The 27,080-nt window shown below is 37.9% G+C and overlaps 1 protein-coding gene across 9 annotated transcripts in view; it reads left to right on the top strand.

Annotated features, from left to right (window-relative positions):
* The window catches only part of rgs3a (regulator of G protein signaling 3a), a 218,522-nt gene extending 196,237 nt beyond the window's left edge, over window positions 1–22,285 (top strand). For 6 of the 9 annotated variants that reach the window (XM_060841350.1, XM_060841351.1, XM_060841352.1 and 3 more), the window contains 5 exons: window positions 14,683–14,750; window positions 18,745–18,846; window positions 19,854–19,915; window positions 20,565–20,731; window positions 20,856–22,285. In XM_060841350.1, coding sequence (XP_060697333.1) covers window positions 14,683–14,750; window positions 18,745–18,846; window positions 19,854–19,915; window positions 20,565–20,731; window positions 20,856–21,041 — 585 coding nt within the window. In that variant the 3' untranslated portion in view covers window positions 21,042–22,285. Of the gene's footprint in view, window positions 1–14,682; window positions 14,751–16,103; window positions 16,206–17,963; window positions 18,436–18,744; window positions 18,847–19,853; window positions 19,916–20,564; window positions 20,732–20,855 lie in introns of those variants that run through there. The other 3 variants (XM_060841358.1, XM_060841356.1, XM_060841359.1) reach the window with 3 other exon arrangements.
* Window positions 22,286–27,080: the final 4,795 nt, after the last annotated feature.

A 27,080-nucleotide genomic window follows, 5' to 3' on the forward strand; every position in this document is an offset into this window, starting at 1 on the left:
GCTGGTAATAACCATGCTCCACAATAGAATAAATAAATAATGATGCCTCTTTCTCAAATGGAAAAAAAGTACTGTAATGTATGTTAACACTTACAAATTGGTTAATGTAATTGTCAACGTACCCTTGCAGGACAGTATTTAAAAATAACATTTGGAAGTGTGAAAACATTTAGCTTTCAGAGGATTTTTTTTGAGTTCTTCATTCTCCCTTAAGTGGTTACAAAGAAAGCTTCCAAACCCATTTAAACACATCGAAATAATGTATGGGAGGGAATGTAATTTTCCTGTCCTTCCAATGTGGAAACTGACCTTGGAAGAGGTGTATGTCTGTTTTGCACCCAAGGTCGTTGCATTCTGTGAGAAAGCCATATGAAAATAGTATGGTGTCTGGAATGCAGGGCAAAAGTACTTTCCAAATCAAAAGAAAGTCAGTGTTTTGAGATCTAATTTACATCAGCAATGGAAGACAAAAATCTGGTCTCAGTTTCTAATTTGGGAGGAACTAGCAATTTAACTTAGCCTGCTTCTTGAATGCTTTAGATTTTTAAATGTTCTGTTTTCATTTCTATCTTTTAAAGTTTATAATTTGGAAGGGTATTAGGATTGTTGTTATTGTGGAACTTGAAAGATGCTGCTTAACATCCAACCTGTGGAATAAATTCTGGCCTGGCTGTTTTATTGACAGATGTTTACGTGGTGAGGTCATGATGCACTGAGAATGCTATGGAGGAAGCGAATGCCTGAATCATTAGAGATAACTTTAACATGTGCCTTTTCTAAAAAAATAACTGGAAGAATATTTTCTTTCAATTGAGTAGTAAAATATAGTTTTGTAAATCATTGGCACATGGAATCAACTGTATGTTTTAATGTACATTTCTAACTTCTGTAATTTTGGAATTGAAAATACTTCTGAATATTTGACATGTTCAGGAAGTCCTAGTCCTAAAATGTACAGTTCATACACTTTGTTTGTGGTTGAGCAGTGCAACTGTACAAAGTAGCTTTTTTCTTGTGAACATTCAAATCATGGTCTCACGTGGCATTGCTTCTGTATGTAGCAATTATTTTTAAAGACTGTTGTTAGCCAGAATTAGCTTAGACTGAAGTTGGAATATCTATTCCCTAAATTCAACTATATTTCTGATTTTCCTCTGATTAGATCTTGTGTGTCATTTAAGAAAGCTTTTGCAAAGGTTTTGATTAACAGAAATAAACTGTCATTTCCTTGCATTTTTATATTTTAAAGAAGGAATGTTTAGAATTTACAGCTTTAGAATTTAAACAGTCTCCCTGTGGTATCATCAGCATTGTCATGCTTCTACCTTGCCTGACAAGACCCATTGTAGTGATAACAGCGATATGAATCACATTGGTCTTCCAATTTCAAAATCTGCTGAATCTCACTTCCTACTCTAGACTTTTGTTCCAGCTGGTTTTGATCCTTCCTCTCCTTTGACCATGGTTATACATGATAAATTCTAATTATCTTTTCACTGAGAAGCCAATATTTCTGCCATTATTCCTTTATCCTTCTATTGACTGATTTATTGAAATCTGACCACATAATCTCTGCTGTCTTGAATCTTCAAGCCTTGCTCAATACTTTCGCAGAAGCATTCTGAAGAATTGGTCTCAACCTTAACCTGAAGTCCTTTACCAGTCTGTACCTGGTCATGTTCTGGTCCATTTCTGCTTTAAGATCAACAGAAAAGTCCTCCCAAACATGGGATATTTCTCATACCTGGGAAGCTACCTCTTGTCTAAGGCTGATATTGATGTGAAGATTCAGCATTGCACTTAATCTGCGAACGCTGCCTTTGGACACCAAAGGATGAGAATCTCCAACAAATGTGACCTCTGTGCTGACATCAACATCCTTATGTATGAAATAGTCATCTTTCTGACTCTTCTATATGGCTCCAAAATTTGGACTATATGTAGATGCCACCTCAAAACCCCTGAGAGTTACCATTGATGAAGTTTGAGATAGATTCTCGGCATCACATGGGAGGAGAGGCATACAAACATCAACATCCTTGAAGCGGCTGATTGCACCAGCATCGAAGTCTCAGTCACCTAAAACTAACTCTGCTGGGCTAGGGGAAGGGACTGGGAGGACTAGGCTGATAGGTGGAAATGGAAACCAGAGAGAGAGAGAGAGAGAGACTTGCTCAGTCAGTTTGGCCAAAAACACACTTTGCTGAGGGTTTTAAAATCTAGCACAGACTCTGTTCTCTCCATTTAAAATGTAAGATGTTGTGGTGACAGGCACAGTGAACAACTGCTCACACTAGTTAAAAGTAAATGTGGCACTGCAGTTGCCTCTTAAATTAAAGATTAGTTGTCTTACTTTAGTAAAGAAAGGGTGGTCAGGCTTGAGATTGAAGACCATATTTCAGGATGTAAAATGTTGATGGCTTCGAATTAAGGCATTGGAGTCAACAGGTCCTTAGTACCTTGATGCTTTTGAGAACCTTGCTAGTGTTAGATTCCAAGTAAGGACCAGCCTGCTCTTTTAAATTTTCATGCCTACTGAAGTGCCAGGCTTTGAAGACAGTCATTGTACACTGCATGTAAATTGTTATTGGGACAAAGCTGGATGACACATGCTTATTGCAGGGGAAGTTAGTGGAATATTCATAATATTTAAGCTTTAGATCAGTGTGCTCAAATATTATACTGTTCTCAGCCAGGACAAAAAAAATTCAATAGTCCTTTGCCTCTTCAAAAAATGACTGCATCCTACATAATAGCTTTTTATGTACATAATTTTTCTTCTGTAGTCAGGTACCAGTCTCCTGAGAGGACGCCTCCTCGCAGAACGCTTCAGGGAACATCTCTGGGATACCCGCAACCCCATGGCCCAACAATTCAACTCCCTTTCCCACTCTGCCGAGGACATGCAGATCCTGGGCCGCCTCCCCACCACCGCTGCTCCCTCACCATCCGACGCCTGGAGGAAGAACGCCTCATCTTCCGCCTCAGAACACTTCAACCCTAGGGCATCAATGTGGACTTCACCAGTTTCCTCATTTCCCCTCTTCCCCCCCCCGCCACCCCCATCTTACCCCAGTTCCAACCTTCCAGCTCAGCACTGTCCTCATGAGCTGTCCTACCTGCCACCTATCCACTTCACCCTCTCCTCTGACCGATCACCTCCATCCCCACCCCCATTCACCTATTGTACTCTTTGCTACCTTCCCCTACCCTCCTCTCTGCCCTATCACCTCCATCCCCACCCCCATTCATCTATTGTACTCTTTGCTACCTTCTCTCCAGCTCTCTTCACCTCCACCACCCGCCCTCCGCCCCCCCCCCCCCCCCCCAATTTATCTCTCCACCCTGGAGGCTTCCTGCCTCCTTTCCTGGTGAAGGGCTTTTGCCCAAAATGTCAATTTTCCTGCTCCTCGGATGCTGTCTGACCTGCTGTGCTTTTCCAGCACCACTGATCTAAATCCTTATTTCAAGGGATTTGACGCGTGAGAGTAGGGTCATCTTACTGCAACTGTACAAGATGCTGGGGAGACCACATCTGGTGTATTGGGAGAAGTTTTATTGTGTTGTAGAGTCATACAACATAGAAACAGACCCTTCAGTCCAACTTGTACATGACAACCAATTTTTTTCAAGCTAAAGCAATCCTATTTGCCTGCATTTGGCATATATGCCTCTAAACCTTTCTTATTCATGTACCTATCCAAATGTCTTTGAATGTTGTAACTGTATCTGCAACTACCACTTCCTCTGGCACTTCATTCTACATAGGAACTACCCGCTATATGAAAAAGTTGGCCTTTTAGGGTTCAGGTACATAGCTCTTTAAAAATTTCATCACCGGTAGACAGGGTGGTTAATGTTTAGCACACATGCCTTCATTGCTCAGATCTTTGAGTATAGGAGTTGGGATGTCACGTTGAAGTTGTACAGGATGTTATGTTGAGGCCATTGTGGAGTACTGTTTATAGACACCTTGCTGAGGAAGGATATTATTAAATTGGAAAGGATTCAGAAGAGATTTACCAGGATGTTGCTGGGACTGGAGACTTTGAAATAGAAGGATAAGCTGGATGGGTTGGGACGTTTTTCACTGGAGCATAGGAGGTTCAGGGGTGACCTTATTGAAGTTTATAAAATCATGAGGGGCATTGATAAGATGAATAGCAAAGATCTCCTCCCTAGAATAGGGGAGTTCAAAACAAGGGGGCATATTTTTAATGTGAGAGGAGAGTTTCAGTCGTCTTTATTTTTAAAAAGGTATTATTTCATTGGAGGCATTTAAGCAAAAGTTCACAAGATAACTCCACGTATTTATGGATTATCTTATGAGTAAAGAATTAAACAGGTTAGGACTCTAGTCTTTACAGTTTAGAAGAATGAGAGGTGATCTCATTGAAACAGGTAGGATTGTGAAGGGACTTAACAATGCTGAGAGGGTGTATCCCTTCATGGGAGAGTCTCTGAGCAAACAGCATAATCTCAGAATAAAGAGGTGCCCATTTAAGACCTGATAAGGAGGAATTGCTTCTCACAGAAGATTGAGAGTCTTTAAACTTCTTGCCATAGAGCAGTGTTCGGGCAGAGTCCTTGTGTGTATTTAAGGCTGGGATAGATTATTAATCAGTTGGAAAATAAAGGGGTCCAGAGAAAGGGCAAGACAATAGATGAGAGGGTTGTCAGATCAGCCAATATCCTTTTGAATGGCTTGAGGGATTGGTCTACTCCTGTTCCTATTTCTTATGGTCTTATATTCATGTAGCCCAAGGATGGTTATGAGGAAATATTCTGGTTTGGGCACTGTTGTTTGCAGTTGAGGGAACCTGACCCCCAGAAAGAGCTTTGCCTCTTATCCAGCTGATGTGTGCTTCAACCAGAAAAGTGATAAAGACAGTTGCTCTACAAGCATGGAATCTGGCATGTTCATGATATGTCTAAGCACACAAATTATCTAATATTGTAGGTTTCCTTGAAATGGCTGGGAAGGATTGCTTAATAAGATTTCTTCATGCAATGGTAACCTTCACATCAGCAGAAGAACTGTCCTTTTCCACAGTCCTGCAGTTCATTAGATAAGCTGAATGACAAAAATTAATTTCCATAGCATATTGTTGTCTAAGTGTGTGTGTGTGTGTGTGCATTTATGTACACAAGGATCTGTAAACCCAGTGCCTGGTTAGTAACAGCTGTGGTCAATTGCCTCAGGAATGATTTGCCCATGGCACCTATGAACTCCTGGCATAAATAGTGCAAGTTCAGAAAACCCATAAGAATATATATGGTATTCAATTATGTTATGACCACATGAGTAGATACAGGATGGCTTCCCTCTTTCCACATTTGACCACAAGTCTATCTTGAAAATCATATGCTTGCCAATTCCATAAGTAGTTTAAATGCTCTGGCATGGATAGGTTTTGTTATAAGCTGCTGAAAAAGAAACTTGTATTCATCATTCTTGCCACCCAATCTAATTAAAAGTAATAAAGATAAAACACTCCGACTCTGTCATACATGCGTTCAAGTGTTCGCATGTTCATACGCAAAGTGGGGAGAGGCAAAGTGATTTTGAAAGTCAATGGTATATGAATCTTGATGACTTGGAACATTTCATACTGGGCCTGGAGGTCTCTGGATTCAGCATTGAGACAATTTAGACTTGTTAGTGGATGATTTTTGTAACAACTTCTGGAGACAGAGGTTCCTTGTTTGGATCTTCGAACACTGATGTATAGATGACCTAGTGACATACACAGGTTGAGGTTGCAGGATGATTGGAAGACGGGCAGTGTACATGCTCAGGGGTCCTGCTTCTTCAGCAGCTCTCCTTCATCTATCCTGTGGCCTAGGGAAAAGTAGTGTCTTAAATCAACAAAGGGTTAGTTGGCTCATCACATGATCCCCTCTCACCAACTTCTCCCTGGGAGCAGGCCAACCTTTCTTGTGTGATTATGCGGTTGTCAGCTCATTACATACGGATGTGCAATATTGTGGTGAGGTGGACAGGAAGTTGACAACTGTGCCATTATCTTACTGGGTTGGAGGTCAACTCTATATTTAAAGGGCAGCCAGACAGTCATTTATTCCGTACAAGTCAGAAACATCATTCGGGCTCTTGAAGTGAACACCTCCAGCTAAATGTTTTAGGCTCCACCTTCGCCTTCCCCAGTAAGCTGGCCTCCCTTCTTGACACAGATTTCCATAGGTCATATGAATTTACATCTTTGGCCAGACATTTTTCTACTGTTTGCCAGCCTCCTTGACCTAAGTCCATTTCACTTCAATGTTTCTCTCTTTGCTATCTTCTGTAGCCCTTGCAATATCTATCAACCATTACCCAATCTTAATCACGGTGTTTTGAAAGAGGATAAAGCAGTGGATATTCACCTTAAAATCCAGGAAGATGACAACCTCACCTGCTGCATGCCAGTTCTTGCAGCCCGCAAATCTGATGGTGCATATTACTCACTCATAAGAACCAAACTGAAAAGGGATACTTGATTCTGGTGAGCTGGCCTTTTACTGAGCATATACGATATGAAGATGTCCGCAAAAAGGATACCCCTGCTTATTGTCCTGCAGCTCAATCTATTTTTAACATTCCAAGATTTGATTGCAAATTTTCATCCTATCTTCAGGTAACTAATTTTGGTTTCTCACCCAGTTAAGATCCCCCATTCCCTTGCTTCCCATTCCCAGAAGCAGTATGACATTCACCTGGAGGCATAGGATTGGTATCATATTATTATACTTTAAATGAGATTTGTGAATTCTAATTTTTCCATCTTTCCCCTATCCACTGTTTCATTATTTTAGAAATTAATGGTAGATCACGGTGGCACGGTAGCACAGTGGTTAGCACTGCTGCCTCACAGCGCCAGAGACCCGGGTTCAATTCCCACCTCAGGCAACTGTGTGTAGTTTGCACATTCTCCCCGGGTGCTCCGGTTTCCTCCCACAGTCCAAAGATGTACAGGTTAGGTGAATTGGCCTTGCTAAATTGCCCGTAGTGTTAGGTGAAGGGGTAAATGTAGGGGAATGGGTCTGGGTGAGTTGCTCTTCAGAGAGTCGGTGTGGACTTGTTGGGCCAATTGCTTGAGGGAAGGGCCTGTTTCCCCACTAAGTAATCTAAAAACAACCCCTAGATCATAGTGTCATGCAGCATGGAAACAGACCCTTTTGTCCAACTAAGCCATGCCAAACATAATCCCAAACTAAACTAGTCTCACCTGCCTGCTCCTGGCCCACATCCCTCCAAATCTTGCCTATTCATGTAAATATCCAATTGTCTTTTAAACGTTGTAACAACAACTACAGCTACCATTCCTCGGAATGTTCATTCCACATGAGAACCACTCTGCATAAAAAAAACTGCCTTTCAATCTGATCTACTTCCTCAACTCCATGTTCCTTAACTTGAATCAGATGCAAGAGGGTTGAGTGATCCAATAACTAACAAATCAGGTCAAAGTTTCTACCACATCCACCACATCTAGTTATGAAAGATGTGCAAAGTAATTCTGGCAAACTTAAAAACCTGCTTTTACACTTAGTATCAAGCCCTCTGAGGCAGCATCAAGCCCATTGAGGCAGCACTTCACCAACAAAGCCTTGGAAAAGTCAGTATTCTCTGTCCAGTATTTAAATAGAGCCGTTCAAACACGTTCACTAAAATGGAAGAGGAATGTGTTGGAAATATGTTAAACATTTTTGTGCTAATCCGTCAGCAATTGCGACCAGTCTTTGTTACATGGTACACCATAGCTTCACTTCAACTGCATTACAAATACAGAATAAAAGTATGTTGCTTTGCAACCTCAGGCCTACTCTTTCAGGCCTGATGCTTTGTCAAACATTCCAACCAGGAAAGGTAAACTAAGTTAAGTACCTTGAAAAACATATCTATTATAGGGAAGCTTACCTAATTTCAAACTTTAAATACCTTTTTAATGAAAGCATGTAAAACTTAAGTTTAGATCTTTTATCAAAAAAATTCAACCTTTTTACAATTGTAATCAAAATTTCAAATCTTTTGTTTACAAGTAATTAAAGTCCCTCAGAACATCCATAAAGAGACTTCATGTAATGTTGTTATAACCGATTGTCCTGTACACACAATCACAAAGCTGACAGTTGTCTGGAAGAAATACATTGATTTACCCTTGGAAAACAAATTACTTCAAATTCTTAGATATGCTGATTTTACTTCCTTCTACTGAGTTGATCTATTCTACATTTTGACCCTGTAAAATCAGGCTGAGACCATTTAAACGCAAGCTTTTCATGATGGAAAAAAAGTGTCAATAGTATCTGGGATTTCTGGTCAGCGTGGACAGGTTGGACCGAAGGGTCTGTTTCCATGCTGTACATCTCTATTACTATAAGAAGAGCAATATAGAGAGCAGTCATGGCAGTGAATTTGAATAAGACTCCATAAACAAAAATATAACTGTTTGAATAGCATTTCTTCACTGGAGTTCAATATTGAAATAATTGTTTTTAAAAAAGTGTTGTTTTAAAAGTTTTTTTAAAACAAAATTCCTGTTCAAAAGAAAAAGATGGTGTGACAAACTGCTATTTTGTGGTTATGACACAAAATTTAATATTCTTGTAAAACAATACACTTGATAACTACAGAAATCATGAATATTTTCATTTTGTTCTTTAATTTATTCTAGTCTTATTTCCCCGAAGCCTCTATGCTTTGAACATTTACATAAATGTGCATGTGTTCCTTTACTAAGAGAAAAAGACCCAATCTTGAATCGACCACCACCCCCCAACAGGAAATATGCAAGAGTGGCTTAATTGACTAAGCCTACAGATTTCACACTATGCGAGACATGATCTATTGCCACATTTAACCAATCTTTCTTTCTGTATTTCCAGCAATGAAACCTTACTCTAAGTGGCACAGGTAGTAGAATTCGATTTGAAAGATTTTGTTTTCATTTATATATTCTAGTTAGTATGATATATTTACCCTTTGTTTGACTGATAGGTTTCCTTTTGAAGAAGGTTATAGTACAGCTCAGCTGATGCCAGAAGTTTGAAATGGAAAAGAAAAATCAAAGTCATAGTAGAAATTCATGGGGGTGGGGTGGTGGCTTGTGCCACACCTCTATAAGTAAAGACAGCTGGAAACCAACGTGTCTATTGAAGCCCATATCACAGCCATAACATGTGGGCTAAGTTGGATCATTTTTGCTCATGTGCCTCTCACTCAGACAGGCCCACATCCAGGATCTCCAGTAGTTGCAGACCAGTTTGACTCCCAACAGAGCTAGAGCTTAGTTGATGCTGCAAGACATTTGAGGAGGGCCAAAAATGCCACAGAAAAGCAAGTGTCTGAGTTTTACACTGGGGAGGATCAAGTTCTGTTAGGTAGGTATGGTGGAATGGCGTGGATGGTGTCGGGGAGGGGGGGGGTGCGTGGATGGTGTTGGACAGTGTCCTCACAAAGGACACCCCTGAATTGAGGCACAACCCTTTAGCTTCCCACCTTTTTTCACACAGATCTCAGTGGGTGGGAAGATGACAGACTGGGCAACTAAACTGTTACTTGCCCATCTGGTGGTGTATGTAATAGCCAGCCCATAAATTTGGTGAGTTCTTGTAGGTAAGGATCAAATCCATCCTCTACTTGAGAAAGGCAGCCATATGAGAGATTATTTGAAACAAAAACTGAAATTGCTGGAAAAACTCAGTAGGTCTGGTATCATCTGTAGAGAGAAATCAGTTCTAAGATGGGTCACTGGACCTGAAATATTAATACTGATTTCTTTTCACACATGCTGCCAGATCTGCTGAACTTGCAGCAATTTCTGTTTTTGTTTCTGATTGCCAGCATCCACAGTTATAGAGTCATAGAGATGTACAGTATGGAAACAAACCCTTCGATCCAACGTGTCCGTGCCAAACCAGGTATCTGAAATCTATCTAGTCTCATTTGTGAGCACTTAGCCCATCTCCCTTTAAACCCTTCCTATTCATGTACCCATCCAGATGCCTTTTTAAATGTTGCAAGTGTAGCAGCCTTCACCACTTCCTCTGGCAGCTCATTCCATACACACACCACCCTCTTTGTGAAAAAGTTGCCCCTTAGGTATCTTTTATATCTTTACCCCCTCACCTTAAACCTATGCCCTCTAGCTATGCACTCCCATTCTCTTCCCCCCCCACCCAGGGAAAAGACTTTGTCTGTATACTGTAGACGGGACCCACATGATTTTATAAACCTCTAGAAGGTCACTACCCAGCCTCTGATGCTCCAGGAAAAACAGCCTCAGCCTCTTCAGCCTTTCCCTATCGTCCAAACCCTCCAACCCTGACAATATCCTTGTAAATCTTTTCTGAACCCTTTTAAATTCCACAACATCCTTCTGATAAGAGGGAGCCCAGAATTACATACAATATTCCAAAAATGGCTTAACTAATATTCTGTATAGCCACAACATGACCTCCTAATTCCTAGGCTCGTGCTCTGACCAGTAAAGGATAGAATACTAAATAAGTATAACCTTGCTGTTCTTTTTCTTAGTAAATGTGTATTGGAGTGAGGTTTTTTTTGATTTTATCTTTTATTGAGATCTGTCTCAATTAAATTTTAAAAATATAAAACATAAGTACTAAGTTAGCCTGGAGCAGTGTTTTTTAGACCAGTAAGACTGTGCTACATTCTGAATCTGTAGATAGTAAAGGTGCAAAGATGGTCCTTAGTAGAGTGACGTGCTGATCCTGTCAGATGTGAGGGATTAGGGAGACTTTCCATGTTAGGGACGATTAAGTCTGCAATAAGTGTGTTTGGTTGTGAATCCTATCAGATCGCATGAGTCTGTTGGAGTAGCAATTAGAAGCAGTGAGGAAATTACAGGAGCTAGGGAGTGTGATGGATGGCAGTTACAGGAAGGGAGAAAAAACGTAGATACAGTCAGGTAGATAGGTTACCTCCAGGAAAGGTAGGCGAGGAAGGCAGGTAGTGCAGGAGACTCCTGTGGCTATCCAGATCTCAAACAAGGATGCTGCTTTGGAAAATGAAGGGGGTGATGGATTTTCAGGGGAATATAGCAGGAATACACAAGTTTCTGGTACCGAGACTGGCTCTAATGTAACGAGGAGTTCATTCTGGTTTTTTGAAGTTGTGATTATATGAAACACCGACACAGTAAAAGCTACTCTGGCTGTTACATTGAGGTTTGTTGCTTTAGGACCAATAGGCATTATGGTGTAGATATTGTTTCAACTTCATTTGCTCCAGAAAATATCCTTAGAAAATACAAACAGATGAGCTGCTCTGAGCCGCTGTCAGTGTCACTCAATATGACCACCAGTACTTTTAAATGTTTGTTCTTTTTAAAAGTACATTAAATGTTTGTTTTCACTTGGTAACCCTTTGTGACACACTTCTCAGGGAGATAAAAAAAATCAGTTTTAGATTGCAAAAGAAAGCAGTTTTCAAAATAAAAGCAAAAATTGCCATGCTCAAATAGAAATAAAGGATCAAATTAGGTAGTAGAAGAGTTAACCTGGCGCCAACAACAAATAAAATACATTACCACAAATAAATATTCTTAAAAAGGAAAACTGATATTTGGTTGTCAAAATATAGTTATAAAATCTGACTTCAAATTTGATAAATCTTTTATAATGAAGATTGAATAATCAGTGACAATGGAAGGTTTTTTTTTAATTAAACCAAAGCATATTTCATTCAACAGAGACATTTACAAAGGAGAATTATAAATCATGTATTGAAGAGCTTCCTAAACTGCATACACACAAAGCCTCTTTTTATAATGCCAGGAAATTGGGTGAGACAGACTGTGTGCTTTAATGCAACTTCCAGAAATTGCACTGGCTCTCAAAATTCCCAGCCCAGAAGAAAAGTAATCTTGTTCTCAATTCAGTCGTTGGAAGACAGACATATGGTCAGGTATTTTAGTCACAAATACTCCTTCATTCACCAGGAGAAAAATTTACAAACTCTCAATCTGGCGTGAAATATTCAATTTGTTATACACACTGAAATAAACCTCAGAATTTCATAATATTAATTTATGCTCATGGTTGCTATTGTTTGTCTACTTTCAGATTACTCTGAAGTACTGTCTTCATGTAGTTCGTAAACATTACATTGTGAAGTATAGGCCAAGAAATGATAATTGAAATTTGTTAACAGTGGTTGATGTTAATATTAAAATTAAATCTTGGATTTTTTAAAAACTAAGTAATAATCAGTTTTTGCACAGTTAAAGCTTGAAGCTTCTTCAACTACTTGTTGCATATATTGTTGTATTACCTGTTACAGTTATCACTTCATGTGTGCATGTGAGCTGCGCAACAACAATATGAGTGATTCATGTCATGAATTCAATGTAAAACACTAACCCTAATCTTATTCCGTTATCTGAGAATTATCATCAAGTACTTTGTATCAGTTCTGTTTTTGAAATATGGTCATTGTTAGTAGGCAAGCACAGTTCATGCATAGCAAAACTCCACAATTAAAATCACCATAGTCCTACTCTCTCTTTAGAAAGAGATGACTGATGGGGGTTTAACCTGAGGGTCACCACACGTTCATGGTAACCTCAGCTGCTGTGGGAATTAAATCCATACTGTTAATGTCAGTCTGCATCATGAACCATCTGTCCAGCCAACTGAGCTAATAGCAGTGAGGTGAACATCCAGCTGACCTGATTTTGATTGTATTAGTTGAGGTAGGATTGTTTATTCTTATGTTCAGCAATAATTAACCTGTTTTCAGATTTTGCAAAAAGGTAATCAGATTTCAGCACCTATTGTTGAGAAGTTGGCTGGAGGTTTGGTGAGACCTCACATACTCTACCTTCTTAACTACCATATCAGTTGAAAAGCAAGACTGCTGATTCAGGATCACAGTGTCTGCAGCTTGCACTTTTGATGGAGTTATCAGGATAAGGGTGAGGTGATTTGGAACATACACATGGGAAAAGTACATTGAGTGCTGAATTGTCTTGTAATAGTGCAGTGATCTTGGTCACTTCTGGCCCTATATTCAGTGGCCATCTCCTCCAGAGGGTTAGGAGATGCATGTAAGCCAGTCCCCCTCTAGTTCTCTTCTGTTTCTTCTTCTTATATTGAACCATATTTACTGAAAAAGGAGAGGAGCACCAATGTATATGCTATTTGTTGATGCCTTGTTATATCAAAATAATTTTAATAACGTTGAACGTATAAGATGTGGTTGCAGGGTTGGAACATTGGCAAGCGTGTAAGGTGAATTACATCAATGTTAGACACAAGCTGATTGGTATGAATATATAAGAGGTCCCGTGAGTGAGAGATGTTTGAAGATGCATTCACTGACCTTGGACGCTTGCATAAGGTCATTAAAAGGTTTACAGTACTACAGCAAGCCCCTGATAGGTATATTTTTGGAATTCATTTCCCTGACCACCTGCTGCTATTCCCTTTCCAGAACACACCTCTTAGACCTCCTGGCTCCCTGCATAAAATATGAAGTTTATCCTTTTGTACAAGTTAGCTGAAGTGTTATTGTCTATGCACACACCCTTCTAAAAGTGCAGCTGGTCAGCAGCACATCTTGCACTGGGCAGCATGCCACAATCATTGTGAGTAACACAACTGTGACTAAGCGCAGAGTGATTGTACATCATGATTCTCACACCACCAACAGACCAATTTTGAGTCTATAGTCCCTAATTTCTAAATTCACAATTCAAGTATCTGCTTAAACAAGGTAGCTGGTGGGATCTATGTAAAAGTGAGGTGGTATGAACTGCTACTATTAGGACAGTACTTCCTCCATCCACCACCGCCATCAAAGTCCAATATCTTCTAGTTTCAGCTTTCAACTGGCTCAACAACGAATTATACATATGGTCATTTTAATTCACCTATATAACCTGCATGATTAATTGAGAATATCACAAGATGGCTGATATTTTACTCTTAGTTGTAGAAGATTTGCTTCGCAATCAGGTAACATAAATGTAATGCTAATTCAATGTTCCATTTCTAATTTGAGAAACACATTTTCTTTATATTTTGCCTTGTATAAATGCAAAATGATGGCAAATAATGGAATTTTTGAGGAAAGTTGTTTTCCTCTGTAGTAGTGGAAGTAAAATTGATTTCTTTTAAAAGGCTATTGAACTTTTAATTAGGTTTCTGTAACTTAATTTGACAACAATTATGTTGATTATTTTCAATAAGATTAGTTATCTGTGTTACAGAACAAAATCATTAAAATTAAAGTTTAAAATTCTTGGAAGTTGCACTAATGAATGAAATTGGAGCAGCCAATCGTGTGCAATCTAATACGTTGCTGTTTGAATGGTCGGGACAAGTTAGAATGGGAGTGGTTGCTCCATTTTTAGAGGTAGAAAAACATACAGCTTGATAACAAAACCAAACTGCTTGAATTTTTACAAGGATCTAAGTACTTAAAAATCCATTAACTTAATTATTCAAATCATGTTTCTAAATCTGTGAACAAAACTGATTTTTATCTAACATCCTTGAATCATAGTGCTACCTTGAGTCTAAATGTGACTTTTTTTTCCTCAAGAGTATGTGACCAAGAAAAGCTTAAAGCAATCAATAATAAACCTGGAATAAGTTTAAAAGCTGATCAGGAAATTTGTAAAAATGTAGACTGTCTTTATTCTGTTTCCTCACCAGCTGTATGGAGCAGATTCTGACTTTGATGAAACTGATGATGGCTCCAAGAAGAAAAAGACAAAGAATTTGTAAGTTTGATCATCTTATCTATGCCAATTATTCTGTATTGATTGCTGTAATAAAATGTTCCAAAATTCTTTTAGTTTGGGAACAACATTTTATTTTTGTTCTCGTTTCAATTTTACAACTTTAATTTCCTGATAAGATGGGGCCCAGTAATCATTGGAATTTGGTTAATTAAATTAGTTTACCTTTTTCTGTGCTCGTTCTGCTCCAAAACGATGACAATACAAATCTTTAAGTTGAAGGAACATACTTTCTCCTTGATGTTTCAGTTAGGTTTATAAAATGCCAGATAATTGGTCAGTTAAAAGACTACAGAAGAAATGTATTTTTCACGAATACTTAGGCTTTTGTACTTCGATGTATTCTGATTGTTTAAAGAAGAACAGCCAACCCGTACAGTAGTAAATATCACATTACTGCTCAAAGTAAATACATCTTTGGAAGTGATGTTTAGCTTCATTCTAAGCACTGATGGTCGGAAGGTTCAGACTGGGGGCAGGAAGAATGAAATCTGATCCCTGTCACATTAACCCCTGCCCAACTGTATTGCTTTAAAGGTTACAACTGTTTCCAGTGAGTAATAACAAGGGACATGCACTAGTAGTTTGAAACAAAGGCAAAAATAGAATTACAGCTTAAATATATTTTCATGTTAATATGGATGGCTGTAGTAATGAAAATACACACGTTTGATTTTGCATAACTTTGAATTCGGATACTTCCTGTTTCAGATATTGACGTGTTAAAAATATAAACCTACAAAATACAATGCATTTTAATAATCGAGGTTAAAACAAATAATATTCCATAGTAATTATTGGATAATAAGCCAGTATTACAATGTTCCATTTTTCATTCATTTTTATTATAAAGTACTTGATTTAAAATAAATATTCAAATCAAGGTGAAAACAAATTAAATAATTGCCTTACTATCTTGACAGTAGAATGTAAATTTTGTTTTTCAAAAGATTTTATTTAAGAATTTGAGAAACAGCAGCTCCTGTGTCTTTTTCTTAGTTTTCAACATATCATGAAATATTAATACTTACCAGAAGGTGGAACCATGACCACACAGCTAGGATCAAGCATTTGTAGTGAGTGCAAAATATCTATTGTTTACCTTTGCTCATGCTCTAAGTAGATTAGAAGTAAAGTAGTTAAAGCGTAAGATAGTGTCCCAGCGTATATAGTTAATGTACAATGGGAATGGTTGTCTTATGCTTTCAGGGGAAATAATTAAAATTCTCCCCCCCATGAAGCATTTTATTCAATGTTGTAGCCTGATTGGTTCATGAGTTGGCGTTTATCCAGCCCACACTTACTACTTAATCTGCCTTCCTGGGAGAGCATCAATATAACGATCCGACTCAAAACACTGCAGATCTGCACCACCACATATAGAGTTATCCAAATGCTACACACAATGGTTGATTTTTCAGAAAAATATCTGGAAAGGTAGGAGATATTAGATCTTAAGAAAACTTTATTTTAGTAGAAAATTAGATGTGGGAACTTGGTTATTTTTTGATAAATTTCCAGTATTTGTTGTCTTTTATTTCTGATTTCTGAAATGTCACGGATGGAGCACAGTTTGTAATATTTTAGGTTTTAAATCTTTACAACTTTTACAGAATTATTAAGATTAAACATCTGTTTTACAGTTTAATATTTCTTAGGAATTTTATGATTAGTAAATCCTCGCAGAGGGAAGTGCAATTAAATTCTATTGAATACAGAAACAAAGGTTTAGTTTTCTTATTTTGAGCTTTAATGCAATGGTCATGGAACAAATATATGTTTGCATATATTTTACTTAATGGTGTAATTTGAATTGCAAGGAGCTCATTCGATTTATAAATGTATTAAATTACAGCTGATCTGTTGTTGAAGGAACATGTCCCAGCAAAACTTTGAAAAGCATGCAATAGAATGTACAGTGCCAATCATTCCTGTCCCATCAAGTCTGACTTATTGGCAATTGCATATACAATTTTGTTATCTATTAATATTGTTTCTTATCTACTGGGTTTGCAGCCATTCATATTTATGCAATTTCTAGTTATATTTGTTTGTTTGAATGCTCTGGTGCCAATGTCCTTATTCTAGAAGCCTAAGGCAAATCATCTGTTTATCATAAAGCATTTTTGGTAGAGCTCTGAAGTTTTAGCAATTATGGTTTTAAATGATTAATCTGATGAAGGTTGGTTCGATTAGACTTTTCTTAATGAGAACGATATGACCAATGCATTATGGAAATTAAATATGTCATTTATATTAAAAAAAAGGATTACAATTCAATAAAAAGATTTGAGATGAGAATTCAATACATAGCTTAGATGTGTATTGATATCATTTATGTAATTAGCTAATAAGGTTAAAATGACTGATTACTTGATCAGATGCTTTACTGGGGCCATAGATTGAATACAAACAAAATGTTGTTAAAGAAATACTGTTCATAAAAATGGAGAAAGCATTAAGGTATGTGTGTTGGATGTCTTGTCAGTTTTTAGAAAATTTTCTGTGCAACTGGAATTATAGCACCAATGCTTTCATTTGTTGCCACACACACCACCAACTATAGAATAATAAGCATTAAAATACAATACAATGCTGTGATCTATCAGGTAGTAATGCTACATCTTTCTCAACAACATAGCACAAAAAGAATATGGTTTGTTTTACCAAAAGCATTAATTGGTTTAAAAAAAGTTAAAAGATTATCAAAAGTTTTTCCATATTACCAGATAACTTTATTCATAAGCTATTTAATTCATTCATCAATTCAGCACATTCTGTCATCTTTGCCCAAATAAGTTTTCAGAAGGTGATGCTCTTTGTTTCTATTTTACCATTCTTTTAAACCTTCCCTTTAAAAGTTGTTTTCTTTCATTTGTTTGCTCAGGAAACAGGAAAAAGAAGCAGAGTTCTGTTCTTGTACCTATAGTTCGCAATTTTGTAAATTGTCAACAGAATTTATAGTCAAAAGAATTTTGAAAATGATCTTTTTTTTGGCTTGAACAATCCAGGCAGGTTTTGCAATTGATTTGCTAACCTCCCGCCAAAAAAGCCATTTGATTTGTTGCTATAGTAACCAGTTAAAGGAGTAGATAAATAGGCACCATTTGTTTCCTGTTTTAACATTTCAGTTGTTAGTGTGCTTTATTCACCAGAAGTAGGCAGGCAGACACTGACACAACTCTGAGTCAACTCGATTCTCCTTTCAAAAATGTGGGCATACAGGGTAGTCACTCCCACTTCCTGAATGCAAATACCATGAACCAGACAGCAACTTCAGTGTATAACAGGAATTCATGCTGCTCACTGCACAGTCCAGATGCTAGCTCCTCTGCAGGCCAGGGGATTGTAAAGGTTAGATTTTTATGGGTCACAAGTTTGTCTGAAGATCCTGAAACTATAGGAACAAAATAGAACTTGTTGTAATATTCAGGAGACTGTTCAGATTGCTATTATTACTTGTTAATGAAGCCATCGCAAATCAAATGCAGTTAAGGGAAGGGAAACTATTTTCAAAACTAATCTGAACAAGTCGACTCTGAAAGATGCCATTTTTCAGAGATCTGTCAAAACCACTACCACATGAGTTTCATTCAGAAATGCTTTTGAGTTTGCTTCAGCGTACAAGTCCTGGTGGGGGCTTGCATCGACGGCACACCATGAAAGAGTAAGTTGAGTATGAACTTAGTTAATTTTAGAAGGTAGAGGAAAGAAGCAAATATGTGTGTATTAAAATGTTTCAGTCTTATCATTGGTGTACAAGTTCCAGCAGATTATTGCATAAGATTTCAGGAATTTTACTATTAGTAAATCTTTGTTTTATTTCGGCAGTCATGCTTGTTTCTTTGGGTTGTGTATTCAATCTAATAAATATTTTTTGTGCTTAATTACTCAGTCAAGAATATATAATTCTCAAATAAACATTTTTCAATAGCTGCTTAATATTTACCTGTGTTGTTATTCTCTTTTCCAATAGGGCCAAAGATATGAAAAACCGCTTGGGATTTCTACGTCGACGGAATGAATCTGGTGGAGGCAGCAATGCTGCAAAACTCGATAAAGTCATTAAAACGGTGAAGTAGGTCTCAAACTTTGATTATTCATTTGAACTTATAACTTTGTTTTCGTCAAACTATTGAGGCTTGTAAAATGTAATCATTTTGAATTTCAGTTTTATGCATCATTTCAAAGACCAAATAATGAAGTGAAAGAATGTTCTTTATAGTTAATCGATAATGATGATGCAGTTGCTATGCTTTACAAAGCTAAAGCACTTTTCAAAGATAAACATGAAGAATAATGATTACATTTATTTCCCAGTGATCATTCTGCATTACTTCACTAGTGAAGGAAACCTATTGAGTCAGTTGATTGAAAGAATTATAACTCAACCTTACTGTTGATATTTTTGAGTTTAAGTATCCAGTGTTGGATTTTGTGAGTACTAAATGTGTGTTAAAGTAATCTTGCTGGAGAAATAGATTGAGTGTGCTGTCTGAAAGCTGAATATGTGCAGACAGCTTATACATAAAATATACAAAGGCAACTCTGTGGCCCACCTAGGAAAATGTGGTTCTGCACATGACAACATCTTGTTAGGAGTACTGGAAACATGCCTAGGAAAATCTGCATTTGCTTGCAAACCTCCACAAGAGATTTATTTATCTATTAGCTGTCTTATAGATGCCAACAAGACAGTGTTGTAGTCATGCTCTCTGATGCACAAAATCCTACAACATTGCCACAGATTTGGAAGATAGAAGGAAAAATAAGCACGCATATTTGTGTGAAGTAAGGTTTCTGTTACTGTAAATCCCTTTGGAGATGAATCGGTCCAACTAAATCTAGAGCAGTATTGGGAACTCATGAGTTCGTTTAAAGATGAGGTGATGACTGACTATGTTGAAAAGCAAGTTTGCATAATGTGTCATAATGTAGGTGTTGATCAATTAGCTAGAGGTGGGAAGACACCACCTCAGTACGAGCCAACCAGATGATGAAGACTTGCTGTAATTGAATTGTTAAAATAAGTTAAAAGGCTTTGGAAATGTGTTTATTAACAAACTGCTGTGCCTTTGCCTACAGACCCTCATCAGAGGAAGCTCTAAAATGGGGAGAATCATTGGACAAACTTCTTATCCACAAATGTAAGCACTTGCTTATATATTTTCAGTTTTATATTGTACAGATATTGGATTCACATTGACTGTTAATCATTTAACTAATTAATTCTAAGTTCAAAAACATTTAACTAGTTGTGAAGTAATACATAAGTTTATTAATAAGGGACCTATTCACATCTAATATGCTAAGATAAAACTATGATATAATCATTAGTGGTAGTATTTTGAATAAACTGAAAATAAATTATTTTTGTAGTATTTAGATTCTCTGGCCTGCTATGTGTTTCAAAGTTTACTTGTGGGTATTTTGTGTTAGCATTTTGTACCTCTTTCCTACTTTCATACATCATAACTACTTCAGTTTATTAAAAATATTATGAGGAAAGTTCCATTGTTTGGGATGTAACAAATAATTTAAATAAATTGTACACAAAGCAACTTAATTCCACATATATTGATATATCCATCTTATCATCTTTGTTACATATATATGATCATACAATAAACCTATCAACAATAAAATGTCAAACAGATGATTGGTAATAGACAAAACCTGAAGCCCAATTTTCTTCTTTGTACCCATGAAAAGACCATGCCTTGTATATATTACCTTGTTCTTGTGTTTAGTCTGATGCATAATCTATATTTCATGTGTCACCAATTTGTTTTGCAGATGGATTAGCAGCTTTTCGAGCCTTTTTACGCACTGAATTCAGTGAAGAGAATCTTGAATTCTGGTTGGCATGTGAGGATTACAAAAAAGCCAAGTCACAATCTAAAATGACTTCAAAGGCCAAAAAGATTTTTGGAGAATATATTGCCATTCAATCCTGTAAAGAGGTAAGCAATGCTCTTCAGCATTTTTAATTAAATATGCTTCAAATAAAAACAAATCTGAATATATTTCAGTGAAATATTTGGGAATTGAATATTAAAAAAATACTTTCTGTGACTTCTTTTAAAGGTTAACTTGGACTCCTATACAAGAGAACACACCAAGGAAAATCTTCAGAAAGTGTCACGGTCCTGCTTTGATCTTGCTCAAAAAAGGATATATGGTTTAATGGAAAAGGACTCTTATCCTCGATTCCTGCGATCAGACCTGTACTTGGATTTGATAAATCAGAAGAATCAAAGTGCTGCATCATAGGTGCATGCATCTAATTTCCTGACAGGGACTTGGGACAAATTAATTGCTGTGTTTACACCATTGGAAAGAGAGGATCATCATTGCTGTTTATCTCAGCAACTTTGGAACCCACTTAAGTGGACTGAATCAGAACTCTGTATCAGAAGTTAGGTGCTTGTGAGATGAACAGGTTTGGACAATTTGGAAGAAAACAATCAGGTACTGTTTTACAGTAGGGTTTTGCTAAGAATTTCCGTTCCTCTCTGAGAGTGGTATGTTGTTTTTGGAGTACATCCTTTTATGTATTTGTTGTGTAACAACAGCATAAGGACCTCCAGAACCATGGCAGCGAAACAGTTACCTTTACACTTCCAGTGTGCCAAAATACCCACCTGTTATTTTCTGGAGCAATGTGTCTTTCCACAGCAGCATCAAGAGCCCCTTTTTGTGGGGTGTAGGAATAATTATGATCAAAGACAATCATAAAGGACCAGATCACCATTAAAAGCTGTGCTTTCAAGAACCATAGAGTTCCTATCCATCCTCAAAGACTGAGCTTGCAAATTCTGCCTCTTCCAAGCTTTGTGAAAATTGAGACTGTGACAAGTATATTGGAAGAAACTACTTTGAAGAGGCATTTCTGTTGATGATATCATGGCACTTTCCACTTTCTTTTATGAACCTGTGTTCTTAGGTGGTACCAAGTGTGCATGCAACAGAAATGTATGAAATAGCTTTGTTATATGCTGATGAGGAATGAGCTATTTATTAGTATACCCAGATGCTTGATGCATTTCTAATAGGTAATATTCCTTGTTTTCCTTTCATTTGTTGAAGTGCAATATTTTGAGGTATGCTCTTTACCTTACATTAATTGTCATTGTAATATTTCCTGGAGTCTGTACAAATTATGTTGAAATCTGAAAGTTAATTTCCAGTTAATGTTTAACTTTAACTGTACATACCCCGGCAGCAGGCAGCTGGGGATTTTCCAGCTGTATATATAGTTCCTTACAAATTTTGAGTTTAATAATCCTAATATGAGACAGTAGATTAATGAACATGTAAATATGAATTGTCTCTTCAATGCTACAAATGTTGCAAGGGAGATAGTGGGAATGGTTTTGTTTAGTCGTGGATGCTTGTAAAGGAATTCAAGGACAATGTATTTTTGTCAATTTTCGTTGTTTACAGTGCAGTTTCTCCATAAAACAAAAAAGGAAGAAAAAAGGTCTTTTTATGGTAAATAAACAATTGTTAACGAGCATTGTTATTCATTCTCAATTTATTCCCATTTATGTCTGAGTCTTATTTCTATTGACTAAATTAATCAATTAATTAATATCACTTGGTTGACTAGCCATTATATCAGACAGTGTTCTTATGATATAAAAACCTACATTTATCCTATTTATAATGTGTTGTATCTCAGCAATTTATATTTAGAAAGTTCATGGGCCTTGGGTGTCCCTGCGTGTTTATTTACCCATCCTTCATTCTTTTGAGAGTGTTGGAGAGCCACCTTCTACTTGATGGAGCTAGCCATTTCATAGTGCAGTTAAGAATCAACCATGTTTTCGTAGGTCAGGATTCAACCATAGGCTTCATGAGGAAAGGCTAGGGTCCTTCTCTAAAGTACATTAGTTTATACAGAAGACACCCAGCCCTAGCTCACCAATGCTTCCTCTTGACCTGTCCACTGTCTTTGATTTGATAAGCTACTTGTTTAAACATCCAGTGTTAGATATACAGAAATTTTCCCAATTTAATTATTGAGAGGTCACTGTTTTCAATGCCCTCCATAAACTTTGTTCCATAGTCATCAACACCATCCTTTTTCCTGCCAATGACTGAGACTGGACACACTTTTTGCAAGACGCTTCTTATTTAATCCGGAGTTGCACTTCTGATTTCCACCGCAAAGTTTGGGTATATTGTGCCTGCACCACTGCCTGACTTCACCCTCGCCTCAGATCATCTGCCATTGGATGCAAAGATAAGGATACTTGCCTTTATTATTTGAGACATTAAAACAAGAGCAAGGAGGTTATGATGCAGCCATTTACAGTGTTAGTTCAGCACAGCTGGAGTATTGTGTGCAGTTCTGGTCATCACGCTATAGGAAGGTTGTGATTGTGCTAGAGAATGTGCAGAGCAGCTTTACCAGGATGTTTCCTGGACTGGAGCAATTCAGCTATGACGAGAGACTAGATAGGCTGGAGTTTTCCTTAGAGCAGAGAAGACTGAGGGGAAACCTAATTGAGATGTGCAGAGTTAGGAATGGCATAGATAGTGTAGATAGAAAGAAACTTTTCCTCTTAGATGTGTCAATAGCTAGGGGTCACAGTTTAAAGGAAAGAAGCAGGAAGTTTATAAGGGACTAAGGGAAAGAAAATTCACCCAGAGGGTTGTGCATATTTGAAACTCACTGTTCAAAAGGGTGGTAGGACATGAACCATCAAGACATTTAAAAAATATTGAGCACTTGAAGCATCGTAGAATAAAAAGCTGTAGGCTAAGTGCTGGAAAATTGAATTAGAATTGGTAGATGCTTGATCATCAGCACAGGTACAATGGACCAAAAGAGTGTGCAGAAATATTCTGATGGTGAAACCCTAATCCAAGGTTCTGTTATGTCTAGACTTGATAATTCCTATACAATGCTGGTAGCCCTCCTAGTTTGAACAACCCCTTATCTAACTGGAAACCTGCTTAAAACACACCCATTTACGAACCACACCTAGACCTGTTCACTCGTTGCCATTGTATTTGCTGATCTGCATCAGCTTCTTGTTCAGCAATAACTCGATTTTAGAATTCTCTTGCTCAAAGTTTGTGAGAAGATTTGTAGCTCGGGTGCTCGTTGTTGTGGTTCTGTTCGCCGAGCTGGGAATTTGTGTTGCAGACGTTTCGTCCCCTGTCTAGGTGACATCTTCAGTGCTTGGGAGCCTCCTGTGAAGTGTTTCCGTGATGTTTCCTCCGGCATTTGTAGTGGATGCAAACATCACAGAAGCACTTCACAGGAGGCTCCCAAACACTGAGGATGTCACCTGGATGGGACGAAACGTGTGCAACGCACTTTCCCAGCTCGGTGAACAGAACTACAACAATTCTCTTGCTTTTTTTTCAAATCCCTCAATGGAGTAGTCCTTCCCTTTCTCGGTAACCTCTTCCAACTACACTGGTCTCTGAAATCTCTATACTCTTCCAATTCAGGCCTTTTGCAAATGACTGATTTTGACCACTCTTCTATTAGTTGTCATGCTTTCAGCTCTCTGGACACTAAGCTCCAGAATTCTCTTCCTAAATTCTATTGCCTCTGTTTTAAAGGTACTCCTTAAAACCTAACTGTTTCACCAAACTTCAGCTCGTCTGTCCTAACATATCCTTGTGTAGGGTCAATTTAAAGATGTTAACACTTCTCTGAAGCACCTTGAGATAAAAATAAAGTGCTGGAGAAATTCAGCCAGTCTCAAAGAACAGTAATGTTAGATTCTAAATGTAAACACTTTTTTCTCCCACGGATGCTGCCCGACCAGCAGATCTCCAACATGCACAATACTTTACCTTTATTCAAGCGCCTTGCATACCTTACTGCTGTCAAAGTCACTTTTTGTGTGCTCAAATCTTCTCGAGAGATATAGACAAATCATCTATCCAGTATTTCCACTGATGTTTTACATTTAGATCGAATGAGCCACTTTATGTAGAGTTGTAGACATGCGTAGCATGGAAACAGACCTTTCGGCCCAACTCGCCCATGCTGACCAAATATCCTAACTAAGTCTAGTCCCATTTACTTGCACATGGCCCATATCCCTCCACACCCTTCCTACTCATGTACGCATCCAGACCCCTTTTTATGTTGTAATTGTACCAACCTCCACCACTTCCTCTAGCAGCTCATTCCATACACTCATTACCCTTTGAAAAAGATGCCCCTTAGGTGTCTTTTAAATTTTTCCCCTCTCACTTTAAACCTATGCCCTCTAGTTCTGGACTACCCTACTTTGGGGAAAAGATCTTGACTCATCACCCTTTCCATGCCCCTCAAGATTTTCTAACCTTAAGGTCAATCTGCAGCCTCCAATGCTCTAGCCTCTCCCTCCAACATCCTTGTAGGCCTTTACTGAACCCTTTCAAGTTTCACAACATCTTTTCTATAGCAAGGAGACCAGAACTGAATGCAATACTCTATAAGCAGCCTAACCAATGTCCTGTATGGCCGCAACTACTACACTGGATGCACTGATCAACAAAGGTTGTACTAAATACCACCTTCACTACCCTGTGTACCTGCAATTCCCTTTCAAGGAACTATGAACCTGCACCCAAGGTCTCTCTGTTTGGTATCACTCCTCAGGACCTTGCCATTAAGCGTATAAGTCCTGTTCTGATTTGCCTTTCCAAAACGCAGTGCCTCTCATTGGTCTAAATTAAACTCCATCTGCCCCATTGGCCCATCTGACCAAGGTCCTGTTGTACTCTGAGGTAACCACCTTTGCTGTCCACTACACCTCCAATTTTGGTGTCATCTGCAAACTTAGTAATTCACATCCAAATCATTTATGTAAATGATGAAAAACAGCAGACCCAGTGCTGATCCTTGCGGCATGCTGCTGGTCACTGACCTCCATTCTGAAAAGTACTTGAACTGTAAGAACTGCGCTGTTCTTAATTATGTCCACAAAGTCATTGAAGATGAGGGCCAAACAAATGCTCTGACAGGCTGTCTGTAAAAGGTGAAAATCCATCTATTTTGCTAAATGCCATTGACATTTTCTGATATTATTTTTAAATGGGAAGCACAGGAGTGCAATTTAAACCTTCCACCAAAATCTTCAAAAAGCCTATGTAAGTTAACAATAATTATTTATTCCAATTTGAATCTTTAATGTGCATTTATCATACAGCTATTATGGAATGCGGTTGGAAATGTTGGCGACCTGTACCACATGCCAGAGGAGTTACATTCCCTTGTGAAAGAAGAAACTAAAGGATTTTCTTTCATGAAAAGGGTCACTATGGCCATAACAACAGTGAAATCTAATTAACATTTTAACTACAAGACTCCTTGCAACCCATGCTGCCTATTTAAATGCAGATAGCTGCACCAACAATTAGCTCAGTACCAAACTACTTATGCTGCTACCTCATCATGCCACCCTTACTACTAAATGCACAGCAATTTTCCCATCATATAAAAGGCATACTTGTTACTCATAGAAAAGCTCAAGTTCACCAGTGACTAAAGAATGTCTGCAGAGCTGGCAGGATGTTGACGTATATGAAGTAAAGTACGATCAATTTTTGCCACTCGGCAAAAACTGCCACAGGTTCACAATCAGAAAAGATAGTAAAACAGATAGAAGACAATGGCCTCAAAATCCAACATGGTAAAGCCAGTCACTTCGAAATGTATTGTCTACACAGAAAATTCCAAATAGAAATTAAGTTCAGGTACGTAGCTCATTCATTAGCAAGTACATGTAAGTAAACAATAACAAAAAAGAAATGCACAATAATCACAAAAATCGAGTTTTAAAGTATTTATTCAAACTGTTCCCATGTAAGTAGAATAATTAGCCAGTGAATCCATGCAGATGTTACATCCTGAGTATATAAATATGCCGACCTTAGTAGAAAATGATTCCTGCACTGCTCTGCATGTTTCTCACTTGAAGTATGCAGAATCAACTGTGTCCAAACCTGTCATTTTTTTTAACTTCAATGCTTTAGTTAATAACGTCTTACACATCTACACTTTCCACACTATAACTGGCTCCCACCAGCACTATTTAAAAGGATCATCACATTCTTGCATGTTTGTTGTTTAAATTCTGTAAGTTCTGTCTGAGTTTGGGGAAGGGGGTTCAGTGTTTTATAGATTTGGTAAAGTTGATAAGGAGAGCTGCTGCTCATGGAGAAGGGTCGGGTTCTATAGTTGCCAGGCCCCCTGGAGCAGAGGGAGCAAAGTTGTCAGATGAGGGCAGACAGGCAGAGAGCTCTCAGCAGAGGCCTTTACCATGTTGGATTTTCTAGGAGTGCCTCTTCAACCTC

This window comes from Hemiscyllium ocellatum, chromosome 21, assembly GCF_020745735.1.
Source record: "Hemiscyllium ocellatum isolate sHemOce1 chromosome 21, sHemOce1.pat.X.cur, whole genome shotgun sequence".
In the NCBI taxonomy this organism is placed as follows: domain Eukaryota; kingdom Metazoa; phylum Chordata; class Chondrichthyes; order Orectolobiformes; family Hemiscylliidae; genus Hemiscyllium; species Hemiscyllium ocellatum.